The sequence below is a fragment of the Nothoprocta perdicaria genome, unplaced genomic scaffold, assembly GCF_003342845.1.
Source record: "Nothoprocta perdicaria isolate Ctin4 unplaced genomic scaffold, notPer1 scaffold_44, whole genome shotgun sequence".
Lineage (NCBI taxonomy): Eukaryota > Metazoa > Chordata > Aves > Tinamiformes > Tinamidae > Nothoprocta > Nothoprocta perdicaria.
In genome coordinates, this window is record NW_020455688.1 from 3,328,888 (window position 1) to 3,342,169 (window position 13,282).

General features: G+C 41.6%; 1 protein-coding gene across 1 annotated transcript in view; it reads left to right on the forward strand.

Moving 5' to 3' along the window:
- Positions 1–13,282, forward strand: part of RELN (reelin) — a 221,583-nt gene that overhangs the window by 151,037 nt on the left and 57,264 nt on the right. The window contains exons 23-29 of the mRNA XM_026046370.1: positions 1,353–1,490; positions 2,326–2,512; positions 6,476–6,681; positions 8,446–8,617; positions 8,978–9,178; positions 10,850–11,085; positions 12,974–13,131. Coding sequence (XP_025902155.1) covers positions 1,353–1,490; positions 2,326–2,512; positions 6,476–6,681; positions 8,446–8,617; positions 8,978–9,178; positions 10,850–11,085; positions 12,974–13,131 — 1,298 coding nt within the window. The remainder of the gene's footprint in view (positions 1–1,352; positions 1,491–2,325; positions 2,513–6,475; positions 6,682–8,445; positions 8,618–8,977; positions 9,179–10,849; positions 11,086–12,973; positions 13,132–13,282) is intronic.

Below are 13,282 nucleotides of genomic sequence, written 5' to 3' on the forward strand. Positions count from 1 at the left end.
CTGACATCATGCACTTTTAATGGATAATTCATAGCTCGTGTAATGTGACCCATCAATATATTATGTCCTGAGGGAGTATTTAATCTGCAGATCTGCCCCCAGCAGGTTAGCTCTGCACGCTATAAAAATGCTTATAATATTTGCAATATCAAGCACATATTTGAAGCTGAAATCAAGGGTAATTTCAATTAAAAATCATGCCCTTAAGCATTTTCATTTGCTTTTTAAATAAATGACAGCTGTTAAATTCTAAAAATTTCTCCAAGCTTGTCCTAAACTACTCTTTGTGTAGTCCCAGTAAGTGACTGGAGATGGGCTGCTATGTGGTACAGTCCATTTCAAGTGTACTTGCCTCCTGTATTAATTCTTTCATTCCCATACATGTGAATAGTTGGTCAAAAACCTTTAAAATATTTATTTTAGCAGCTCTTATTCTGCATATATCCCAACTTTTTTTTTTCTTAATTGGCGAGTAACAAAATTATATCCCATACCATCATACTATAGCCATATGGCTCAGAAACAACTTGGAAAGATTTCAATTTTCTCTACTGACCTGTGCCATTACTTGTAGACGGTAACTGGCAGCTAATAGTAGCTCTCCTTCTCCCTGCATTAATATTAATGAGTTTTAGGTGCCAGTCAGGATCTGGATGGGAATGTGCCCTCCACCCACACTTTGGCCTTTTCCCCAGAATTTAGCCATTTCTCCTCCCTCTTCCAAATGCTTGTAGCTTCCCAAATTTACACTGAAACTTGGAAAGGCTCTTTGACAACAAGAAGTACTCTTCTAACAATTTAGTGTTTTCCTTATATTTGGTCTTTGCGAGTTTTGGGTCAATTTGGCTAGTGAGAGTCTCTCTCTCAACATGGAAAATGTCCAGGTTACAGCAGAGACGGTATCTCTTAGTGGGCCAGCATAAAGCACTTTGTCAGTACATAATGCTACGTGCCCTCATGATAATTATGAAAAATAAAGCTGTAACCAAAAAGAAACCATCTAACTAGAGAAGAGAAACTACAGGAAGATTTTTCATCTTAAACRATATTATCCATATTTAGAATTCGGTTGAATTTAGGCAAGTAATTTAACCCAATGATTGCACCACAAAAAGTCCAGCTCCAGGCACCACAGAAAAGTAATTATGGACTGGATTGTCTATTAAACCTCCCTGTGCAGATAGTGGTATTATCTATAAAGTTCATTCACAAAAATATGTCTTTGGTTGCATCAATATTTGCAGAATGGGCTGTGATTGTGATTTCAGCTTTATTTTTTAAAGTTGTATTTTACCTTTTTCCCTGCAGTTCAATAAAGCATCACAATTTAACAYGTTGTCATTGGTTTTAAGGTCCAGTGCCACCCGTTTCCGCTGGAGCCAGTGCTACTACACAGCCCAAGATGAGTGGGCTTTGGATAACATCTACATTGGACAACAGTGCCCCAACATGTGCAATGGACACGGCTGGTGCGACCATGGCATATGCAGGTACCAAACATTGGCCACTTCCTCTTAAAAAAGGGGCTGTGTGCTGGCACTTAAGTTTTGCTGTTATTTCATATAGGGGTGGGGGTTTTTTCTTGTTGTTTAGTTTTTGTTTTTGGTTTTCCCAGTGGTGGGCAATCCAAAATCTGGTGGACCCAGATATGGGTGTCCTGCGTTCCTCTTCACGAGGTATCCTCTTCTGAAGGTGTTTTGCTGTATCAAATGAACCCAGGGACCAACACAGCACGGTTCCACAGTTGTCATCAGCCTGGTGCAATACCAGGGGCCAGAGTGCTGCCTGCCAGCCTCAAACTACACATTCAGCAGATTTTTTTGAAAAAAAAAAATACGGATTATTTCCAGTTATTTCTCTTTCAATATATGTAGTCCATATACAGAGAAAGAATTTATCTGCACTATAAAAAATACTATAAAAAATCTCCTGACTACCTAGCAGTTACTGATGTGCTACAGCCTCCCGGGCTTGCTCTTCACAGGGAGAGCAGGAGGACACAAATCTTGTCTGCATCGAGTACTGCTCCTGCAACCAGGGCCCAGAGCTATGCACATCTGAGACTACGCATCCAAACCCTGGCAATGAAGTCAATCAATATGGCCATTAGTATTACAGACAGATCCTGAATACAAAAATTAAATTAAATTAAATTAAAAAGACCCACACAGAGAACAAAGGGTTGGCCAGGATCCAAAATTGCAATTTCAGGGCGATTTACAATTTCACATCCAATTTCCAAAGGTCATTGCACTGCCTCAAGTGACCATGACTATCCACTAATAAAGTATTTTAACTGCTCCTTATGCCCATGCTCCCTCCCAGGTGTGACTCCGGATTTCGGGGTACCGAATGCCAGCCTGAAAACCCCCTCCCGTCCACTGTCACGTCGGATTTTGAGACCCCCGGCAGCCTGAAGACGGAATGGCAGGAGGTGATCGGGGGAGAGGAGGTGAAGCCCGAGGAGGGCTGCGGGGTCATCTCCTCCGGCTCCTCGCTCTACTTCAACAAGGTATGTGGCAAGCAGGGCCAGCGAATGGAGAGGCACGTGGTGCCCCTTTGAAGTGAACATGATGTGGGGAGTCGGCAAGAAAGGGAAGGGGCAGAGTGCTCCGGAGAGAGCTCTGAGACAAAGCAGCACAGTGTGGGGAGTGCATTAAACAGCGCGGCTGTTCTCTGCAGGTAAAGAACAAAGCAATCAAAAGAAACAGGGAGTGACATGTGCATTATGTATCCAGGAAATACCGGCTGTAATGGAAGGAAGAAAATTGCCAGGGCGCTGAGAAGTGTGTACATTAATGCTGTCTTAATTGTGCATTTGCTGCTTTCATACCAGGTTCTTTCTCAGCAGCCTCTGAGTCCCATTTGTCTCCATTCTGTAATATTCTTGGCCAGACACAGAAAAAGCCCTGCTTTCAGGGGAGGCAAGCAGCTAGCATGAGGACAAGGACCCAAGCTGGTGACAAAGCAACCCCTCCTGACCTTCTTAGAAAGGGCCTGGTTAGCCAGCAGGAGAATACTCTATTATATGATTCATATATCTTGCAGACAAAAATAATATTGTGGGAAAAGGATATGCAGAAATCTGCTAATTAATAACAATTAAAATTAAGAAAGAAATAAGAAAAATCTTTATGACCATATGTAGGATTATGGGTTGTAATCACAGATTTATTTTTCATTGTTGTTCCTCAGGTCTATTTCTGGGATTTGGTTTTGTTTTTAATTGAACGGAAGAGTTTAATGCATCTACGTGTTTCTCTTTTAAGGGTTTGATCAAACTGCCACTGCTGTCAGGAAAGCAAGATTAGTCCCAGAAGAATACCCCAATGTGCAAAGCTGTGTAATTGTGTGTTGTTTCCCTCATTACAAWAATCTAGCCTATCAAATAATTTTCAGAACTCTTACATAGCCTCACTTCCAGCTCCCCTGGAAATGCAGCTCTGCGCTGAAAATTTCGTAATAGGCCAATCAGTATAGCTAGCTAATTGTGATAATTGGATTTTTTTTATATATATAATTGTCTTCTCTGATAGATGTTCTTCCTTCTGGCTCAGTTCTTTATGCCAAGCTTTTCAAAGTAGTTTGCTAAATTAGAATTAACCTGCTATGATCTTTCTTCATATTGCTGCTAAAGAGGAGTGAAAATCTCATTTAGAAATTCTTGGCTTCCTGCTATTGATCTCTAAGGGTTAGGTTATCATTCATTTCTTGAGTAGCAGCAGTCTGTGCGCCATCAGCTGAAGGTGGCTTATTTAATTTCTGTTTAGATCTTTTTTCAAGGCATCTAGTGGCCATGGTGATAGATGGTATAAAAATTATTTTTATAGTTGCCCAACAACATTTGTGCGTTGTTTTTGGAACTCGTGTGCACAGGCTCTATTTTRTGTTTGCTCAAATAGCTATTTTTTATTTGAGTGTCTAATGTTTACTGCTGTGATCAATCCCTGCTGCCAGAATTAATGTTGGCTTTGTCCTGCTGGACCTCCATCATTTTACAGCTCATTTTAATCAGACAGGGGTGTGTTTGCAATACAGAGGAGTTTGGATTAGCCCCTGCGATTCCTTGGAGATTTTATGTAACTGGTGCCTTTTCTTGCTTAACCCAGATAACCCCTTTGCCAGCAGAGCAGATTTTGTGTAGGGAGGCTGCAAGTTGCTGTAGGGGTGTGTAGGGGGTGCAGCATGGGGAGGCCCTGTGTAGTTGTACAACCAGAGCTCCATCTACTGTGGGCCCATCAGCTGGGTCTCACCTCATCCTGCTGGGCAGCAAGGATGTTTGCATCTCTACTAGCCTTAGAGTTGGGTTTGATGAAGGGAATTTCCAAATCCTCGGGTCTCTGAAGGAAGCTCTGGATGAAGACTACCCAGAGCTGCTGAGGGTGCTCTGGAGCATTTGGGGCTGCACTGTGCTCATCTTGCTATCACGATCTGGCCCAGGGGGACTTTACTCAGCTGGAGATGAAACAAGTAATAAACCAGAACAGGTGGCATCATTCATGTCTGAATCAATACCATCATATCCTAGGTGACTTTCTTCAGGGATTCATTGTAGGTTTTAAGTCTGTTGGTGATCCCAGCTAGTTGGGTTTCGAAAGTACAAGCACTCACCTTCCAGAAACTGGGCTGGCAGTGTGAAGTGGCTCATTCAGCAGAGCCTACAAAACAGTTATGGATCTAGCCTGCAATGCAATTAATTTCCAGGACAACAGACTGTTCTGAGAAACTGAGGCATAAACATAGACATAGTTCTTCTAAGTTTACTCTGATCTGGGTAGGAAAGGTGATTAGAAGAGGATTTTCAATTCATATATTGTCGTGTAGAAAACATAGCTGAGATTTTAAAATGCAGCTCATAGACMTTGTTACGTATGTCCCACTAGACCACACCACGTGTCCATGCTGGAAATATGTCAGGAGGATCGCAGATATAAACATGAGAAAAGAGGGAAAAACATAAATATTATTTGAAACACAGACATCATCTTTGCAATTTAGCCCAAGATTTTCCTTTTGATCCTTCTTTGGTCTTGGATAAGGTCAGCACTCCCCTAACTTTGCAGGGAATTATAAATAGTACCCCACAAAATTGGGCTAACCAATTTTGCCCAGTTTTGTTAAGGATCCTCACCGGTGCAGTGCCGAGTTATCACTAGAACTCTACTAGAACTGAAAAATATCCTTAGAAAAGTCATTCACTTGATTTTATGAAACTATTTTTTTGCTCAGCTGTGCTTGGGAAAACCTAAAACCAAATCCACAAGTTTTAATTTGAGTGACTTCTTAAAATATTTATTGGGAGAAGAACATCATTTTGTGTATGAACAAATCACACTRCCATGAGATGTAAAGAGAAAATGCATTCTTCTTTGTTCTTGTATGGGAGACAGGCCGTTTCCCTGCAGTAAAGCTCTGCTACGCTGCTTTTGTAAGAAGGTAGCTGGAAGCAAGTCTGTCAGATGTGCTGATGCTGAAGTGTGGGGAAGTGCTGGGAAGAGACTGTTCTGTTCAGATARCATTGGGTTAACAACTTGAGAAATGAGTGCCAAGTAATTGTAGAGAGGATCAAATAGCAGCGGCACCTTGACTGCCGTGAATGGGAAGAGCAAAAGCTGGTGAGCTGGAGGTGAAGCTGCCCATCTGTGCCAGCAGCCTGCTGCTTGGGCCAGGGGGCCAACGCTAGGAAAAGGCATAAGTGAGAAGCCTGCGTGCATGAGCGTGTGTGGTTTTGGATGCTATATGAGGCTATATGAGCCTATAACTTGACAAAAAGTGTGCAGGAAAATTKGAGGTTAAAATATCTGAGAATACTACAGCGTGTGAGCGTCTGGTGGTAATTGAGGTGTGTTTGATTGCCATGTAACTGCAAAAGAAAATGTAAATACACACCTTTTTCTGAAAAGGAATGCATTAGCAGAGCTATGAATCCAGAGCACCTGGCTACCCCAAACAATGCAAAGTTTGCCTGGCGAAATGAGATCTCAGATAAGACTTGTCACTGCTTTATGCTTTCTCATATTAAAGCACCTTAACATTCAACACTAGGAGGTAAGGGATACAAGGGAGAACAAGGGATCCCTTCCTGCTTTAATGGTGATCTTGAAGGAATGAAGAGGGAAAAGAGAGGTGAAATAATTTTCTTGGCTTACCAATATGTGCAAATGTATGTTGAAATGTGTGTAAAGTGATACAAAATGCTTACAGGCTGAGCGCTTGTAAGTGCCCACCTGGGAGATTAAAATACAAAGAAAAAAAAAAAGAATCGTTGTCCTAAAGATGAAAAATGTCACATTAGCACAAAACTCAATGCCCTTCGTCATGTGCAGTTTTCTGTACAATATTCTTCTGTAAACAGATGAGGTTTTAAAACTCAGCTCATAGACTTTTGGACTTGACATTTGACTTTGAATACATCTACTCATAGTAAAGGTGTGTATTTAATATCATTTCCCTCTCTCTAATCCTTGACTTGTAGGCTGGGAAAAGACAGCTGGTAAGCTGGGATTTGGACACTACCTGGGTGGATTTTGTTCAGTTTTACATCCAGATTGGAGGGGACAGCCCTTCGTGCAACGCGCCGGACAGCCGGGAGGAAGGGGTGCTGCTGCAGTACAGCAACAACGGCGGCATCAGCTGGCAGCTGCTGGCAGAAATGTACTTCTCAGATTTCAGTAAACCCAGGTACTGTTTTGTCTAAATTCGAGCCATACTGCAGGAGCATGTTCACAAACTCTTCTCCATCCATGAAAACAGGAAAAATCATTTGAAGTGCTTAAAAGCCATCATTACCTGGAAGCCCTTCCAGGCTGCCTCCTTAAACTCCTGACACTAGAAATGAAAAAAAAAAAACAGATACAAGAGGACCTTATAAAACCCAAAATAAAGTAGAAAGGTTACAATTACTTCCAATATAATACATGACTAAAAGGCTAATATATGCAAAGCATTATCAAGCAAATATAGAACTTATCTAGAAGAGGTGTAGAAATCTATTATTTCCTCTCATTCTGGTTTCAGAGCTAATGAACATGTATTAGTGTCACATACAATAAAAAGTACTTCAAAAAAATAAGGAGAAAAAATCAATTTTGGCATTTAGAAGCTGCTGTATGATAGCTTGTCAGTGCAAACTTAAATTACATGTATKTGTATAGGCATTAGCATGTGTTCTGCTACAGCAGTCTATGCATCACAATATTTAAATAATTTTGTCCTCACATGTCCTCATTTTGCATTACAATGAGCAATGTTTTCAGATGGATTTCCATAATTTGGCAAACTATCCTTTTCTGAAAGTGATCTCAGCACTTGAAAATTKAAAACCTCTTGACCTCTGTTTAGTCTCATCTAAAGATACTTTGTAAAAACTATTGAAAACATACAACATAGAAGGGTGTCCCAGGCTACACGCTAAAATCTTCATCTCTGCCCCATCCAAAATTTCTTWGCCAAAGCATTTTCCCTTTTGAGTAACGTTATTAACGACACTTACCAGATATGCAGCTATGCATATTTAATTTTTCTGTTGTTGCTCCAAATGCAGTCTGGACCTTCTTTATTTTTCAATTTTTGAAGCACCTAAGTCTAGAAATTCTCTAGAAAATAAGAATTCCTGCAGCCCCAGGAGAGTCCTTCAGCTCTACCCACTAAAACAGTAAATGAAGCAGGTGTATGATAAAAATATGAGGTGTGGTGTAAAAGAAAACATATGACAAAATATTTTATATGTATTTTATATATATATGTATGTATATACATATTATGCATATGTGTGTGTGTGTGTAAACTTAAGGTGTCTGCAAGTGACTGCACAAATAACTTTAATTTTTGCATTCTAACTTAAGTATGATTTATATTGAAACTATAACCTGTATTTAACATCACTTTTGTAAAGTTTTTCCTAAATTGAAAATAAAGCAAACTCTGTTCTAACAGAGCAGAAGTCCTTTTATGGAGATTCAAGGAGGTGGCTGGTATATTTTTACCCACAGAAGAAAACCCTGCTACAGAAACTACCACAGTCACAGTAATAGAAGGATGCTTTTGTYTCTGAATTGGACCAACCAGCAAAGGAGGATGAGAAATGAATTTTGACAGCATATTTCATTATTATTTGCTGGCAACAAAACATACCAAGACTTGCTGAGCACAAATCAGCTGAACGGCTTAATTCAAAGCTAAAGAATTCAAATCAACTCTTTGTTGTGCTGGGCAATATACCAATGCATAGTAAAAAATAGCCATTCTCTTAAAGATCCATAAGTTGCAAYGGGGCAAAAAAGACAGAGAAAGAAAGATTCTTGATAGGCACTTCATAAATATGTTTGCAGAAATGTAGAGGATTTCTAAGGGCTGCTTCATGTAAGAAAAGTTTTCCTAGCTCTTCTCTATGTGAGTGGTATTTCTCACGTTTCTSTGAAGTTCTGCTGGCTTTTTGTCCTGCAGGTTTGTCTACCTGGAGCTGCCGGCTGCAGCCAAGACCCCTTGCACCAGGTTCCGCTGGTGGCAGCCCGTGTTTTCGGGAGAAGGTTACGATCAGTGGGCGCTCGACGACATCATCATTTTGTCGGAGAAGCAGAAGCACATCATTCCCGTCGTCAATCCAACTTTGCCGCAGGTAATTAGTAAGAGAAATCAGGGAGCACTGGCCCAAAACTGGAGCCATCCCCTCTTGAATCCTCTTTGAATATATATTATGTATTTAATGAAATATCTGCAACATTTGCAGCTGTTTCTCTACATCGTACTGATCGGATCCTGTCTTAAGACCATCAGACTCCTAATCGTTTTGSTAGGTGCTGTAATTAAGCATCTCCTCAGAAACCAAGACAGAAATTTTGGAAGTTGCAGCTTTTGGAAAATTAACATAAATGCAAACTGCAGAATTTGAGAACGGGACGTTTTGGCATTTATTCTTAAGCCACAATGCAAGACGATAGCGTTTGTTTTGGTGATTATTTCTTTTCACTTCTAGCAGAATTTCTATGAGAAGCCAGCATTCGATTACCCTATGAACCAGCTGAGTGTGTGGCTTATGTTGGCCAACGAAGGGATGCCCAAAAACGAGAGTTTCTGCTCTGCAACCCCCTCGGCCATGCTCTTTGGTAAATCAGATGGAGACCGGTTTGCAGTGACTCGAGATTTAACTCTGAAACCTGGATACGTCCTGCAGTTTAAGGTATTCCTTAAATATAAATCCCTGCAGATCAGTGAAACTTCCCATATTCAACATATTCAATTCTTGTGAGATGTCACTAGGGCCACAGTTCAAATCAAGGGAATAGAAAACCTACACCATGGAAAAAAACATGAAGAGCACAAATACGAATTCATTCACTATGAGATATGAGGCTGCTTTTTAAAACGGACAGCCAAAACCTTGGCACAGGACAGCCTTTTTGTTTTTTCTCTCTAGAGGAATTTTAAAGGCTTCTTGTTCCTTAAGGAGTTTCAGAAGTGGTTTGAAGTGACTGTCATTATAGTCTAGCCAGGACCAGGAAATGCTGCTACACTGTCAAGGGAAAAAGGATTTACCCCATCTGAGGCTCCATGACTGCAAAAGCTTCAATGTGCTTTGCGTACATTTTTTGTATTTTAGAGTATTTAAGGACTTACAAGCTGTTTTATACTCCAGTGTGGGATTTTTCTAATAATTTACTTTTATTGTGCAAATGAATATAGGCTCCAATTAGCATTCTCTTCTTTAAAGGCTTACCAAAATCGCTGTGGTCTGACAATACATCAAAATATGGGCTCCAAAGAAAATGCATTTGCTTTGACAAGCAGTTGTTTCTGAACACTAATCAAAATTTTATTGAGTTTATAATGAAATCCCATTGGTGAATTCTGGAGGTTGGTTGCAATGCAATTTTAATGAGGTAGCCACAAATACATGGTCCTTACATAATTGGTGGATACAGACACTGAATAATTTACAAGTAGAATTATTAAAGAGATCAGATGTTTACAGGCAGCTTTTCAACTATAATTCCCACAGTTCTATAAATGGAAAAGTTAGTTAGAAACAATGGGGTTTGTAAAATTATCTCCTTTCCTCTTTAGTTAGGTTCATAAGGCACTGTACGACTGAGGACTGCAGTACAGTTCCTGAGTCAGTATTCTCTCTAGTTTTATACCTTTAAAGATCCAAAAGCCAAAAATGCTTCAATATGTAAGTAGCATTTGCCCTGAAAAAGCAGCTACTTACAATTTGACCAATTTCTCTGCTTTGGTGACTAAATCTTCATTCTGTCTGGTTCATGTTCAACAGCAGTGCAAAACGTGTTTAGTCTGAAAAAAAATACTTAAAATTACTTTGTACACCTTCCATCTGGGAAGCCTTTGGCAATGGAGCGTAGACATGCACAAGTGTAAACCATATGTATCAGATGGAAGAGTGAGATCTCTTTCTTCATAATATCTCTTATTTTGGCCCTTATTTTTTAGGAGCATTTATACTCATCTCTTTTTTAGGAACACTTCTGGAATGGTCTGCATCTAAATGTGCTCGTCCTATTTCCATGCTTTAAATTTAAATGCATGGTTAAATGTTTTCCTGAGTTTGTAGAATTTCCATTTTAAACACCTGCCTGGAATAACTCTGCATTGATAAACCCAAGTGCAGCAACTTGTTAGCAAGATTTCACTTTACACGAATGATTGCGCCTTAGCTTTTGCGTGCCACACTTCATGTAGAGGCTTTGCAAGGCAATAACAGAAGCTAGTGTGTTTCTAATAATTGGAAAAACCCAAGATGGAAAGTCCAATTCAGTAGCYGATTTTTGTGTTGGGAAAAAGGTGGCGTGGGGGCTGCTCCCGGGGCTCACGCTCTCGCTCTGCTTCCGCGCAGCTCAACATCGGCTGCAGCAGCCAGCCCAGCGGCTCGGCGCCCGTGCTGCTGCAGTACTCGCACGACGCCGGCCTCTTCTGGGCGCTGGTGCGCGAGGGCTGCTACCCGGCGTCCGCGGGCGCCCGCGGCTGCGAGGGCAGCGCCCGCGAGCTCGGCGAGCCCAGCGCCTACTACGCGGGCGACTTCGAGGACTGGACGAGGGTGACCATCGTCATCCCRCGGGCGCTCGCCGCCAGGTACGGTGGGTGCCAAGGCGGTGGCGCCCCAGGGGGAGCTGCCCGCTCTGGGGGCAGGGGCACATTCGGAAGTCATCACGAGTTGGAAATAAAACCAGTGTTAAGAAAATCTGGAAAGAATATTGCTGCGTGCTACAAAGCAGGGAGGCGCTTTCCGTTTTAAAAGTGTCAGAACTGCCCATAGATTAAATTGTAAAGCAGCAAGGAACTGTAATTAAAAAAAAAAACACCCTATAACATTTTAATTTAACACAAATCTCTTCATCATGGGGCTGCTTTCTTTACGCTTATCAGAGGCGCCAGCAAGAGAGCAATAAGTCACTTGAGTCAAAGAAGTCATTTCCAGAGGATTAATATCACAAGAGGTTGCTGTGGGGAACATGAGCAGAGCGGAGTGTCAGAGCAGCTGGGTGATGTCCACGTCACCAGCCACGTTGTACCTGCACCAGGGGACAGGCCAAGTGCTGGAGGAGCCCATCACCTCCAGGCGGATGTGCCCAGCAGCACTCACTGCTTCCCAAAGCACCAACCAGGGAGGACACAAATAGTCCYGGATATTGGGAACCTTTGGCTGAGCTTTGCTTGGATGTGGACAGTGTTTCTCGCTTCCCTCTCTAGCTGTCCCAGCTCTCCACCTCCCAGGCAGCCAGCCCCTCTGCTGCAAGGAGCCGACACACAGCATGCACCCTAACGAGTTTGTCWTTTCTTCTGTAATTAGCCAATAAAAGCAGGTGCCAAATTGCACAGAGCTGACACCAGCTGATTTGATTTACCCAAAACAAGCAGTGCAGAATGAATAGCAGCAATCTGTTTGGCATTATGCTCAGTAATGTGATCAGGAGCAAGAAGCTTGTGCTAATACATTAAAAACATAAGCATTGCAAGTATGATGAGGCTCCCCGTGTGCTTAACAGTTGAACGGGTTATGGGTCACTTTGGAAATCATGATTCGGGGCTTTCCCTGGGAGCATCCTGTTTTATCAGCTGGCACATAGCACTAGCAGCATGAGCACCTCCTCACCAGTCCCCTGCGGACAGTAGGGRAAAGCAATAGTGCTTCTACTCAAGGGGCAGCATAGAAAGGAGGATTTGGGATTGGTAATGAGATTTTAAATCAGATTGTCCCTCTGGAGGTCCTAGAAAATGATTTATCTAAAAGTTGAAGCCTTAAAATTAAAGATSRAAATGCTTTTTTTTCTTGAACAAATTTCCTCAGCAGTGAGTCACCTGSTGCGACTTAGTGTAGGCTCCCTGAAGTCCCTGAAGCAGTTACAGCTGTAGAAGTTAAGATCCCTGTTTTTCAAGAATTTCATGTTGTCATTCAGGACTAATATATTTGTACTTCTGCTTACATGTCCTGTAGGGTCACTCTATCTCTCTCCATTTGCAGTCCATAAAGTATTTTTCCTATATACAAGTTATTTCAATTTTCTTCATTCAAAAGTAAATGATCCTGCAGCAAATTGCATCACTGCCATTGTTGTGCTCTCCTTACCAGTACTGTAGAAATGGAGTTCTAAGATTTTAAGATGCCATTCGAGCTTTTCAGCTTCACCTGATTAGTAAGAGGTATCTTTAGAGTCATATCTAGTCATTCACTCCTCCTATAAACGACATAAGCTGCACCACATCGGTGGATATGAGCCAGGGAAATAGAGGATGTCAGAATACATTAAAAACTTCCCATAAAAAGTATCTGTAAGTGAAGTTGCGTAAACTTTATGATGCTGCATAAACTTGATGATGTGAGCATGCATTTGCATCTTATTTGCAAAGGGATAATTTAGGAAAACCCCCTTTCGATCTTAAATAAAGAGCACCCAATGTATGCAGCAGGTCCCAGAGCAGGCAATGGTCATGCTGTGCCTTCCACTCTGATCCCCTGCAGCAAGACTCGGTTCCGGTGGATCCAGGAGAGCAGCTCCCACAAGAACGTGCCTCCCTTCGGCTTAGACGGCGTCTACATTTCGGAGCCTTGTCCCAGTTACTGCAATGGTCACGGGGACTGTGTCTCAGGAGTCTGTTTTTGTGACTTGGGCTACACAGGTAAGACCAGGTTGTTTAGCAGTGATTCACAGGCTTCAGCTGAGCTGTTTCTGTAAACTGGGCATCTTGTTTGTCTTCTTGAATATACCAGAGAAATATATGATGACATAAACTCTGTGAGCTGCCAGCTTGAATCATTTCCTTTTGTTAA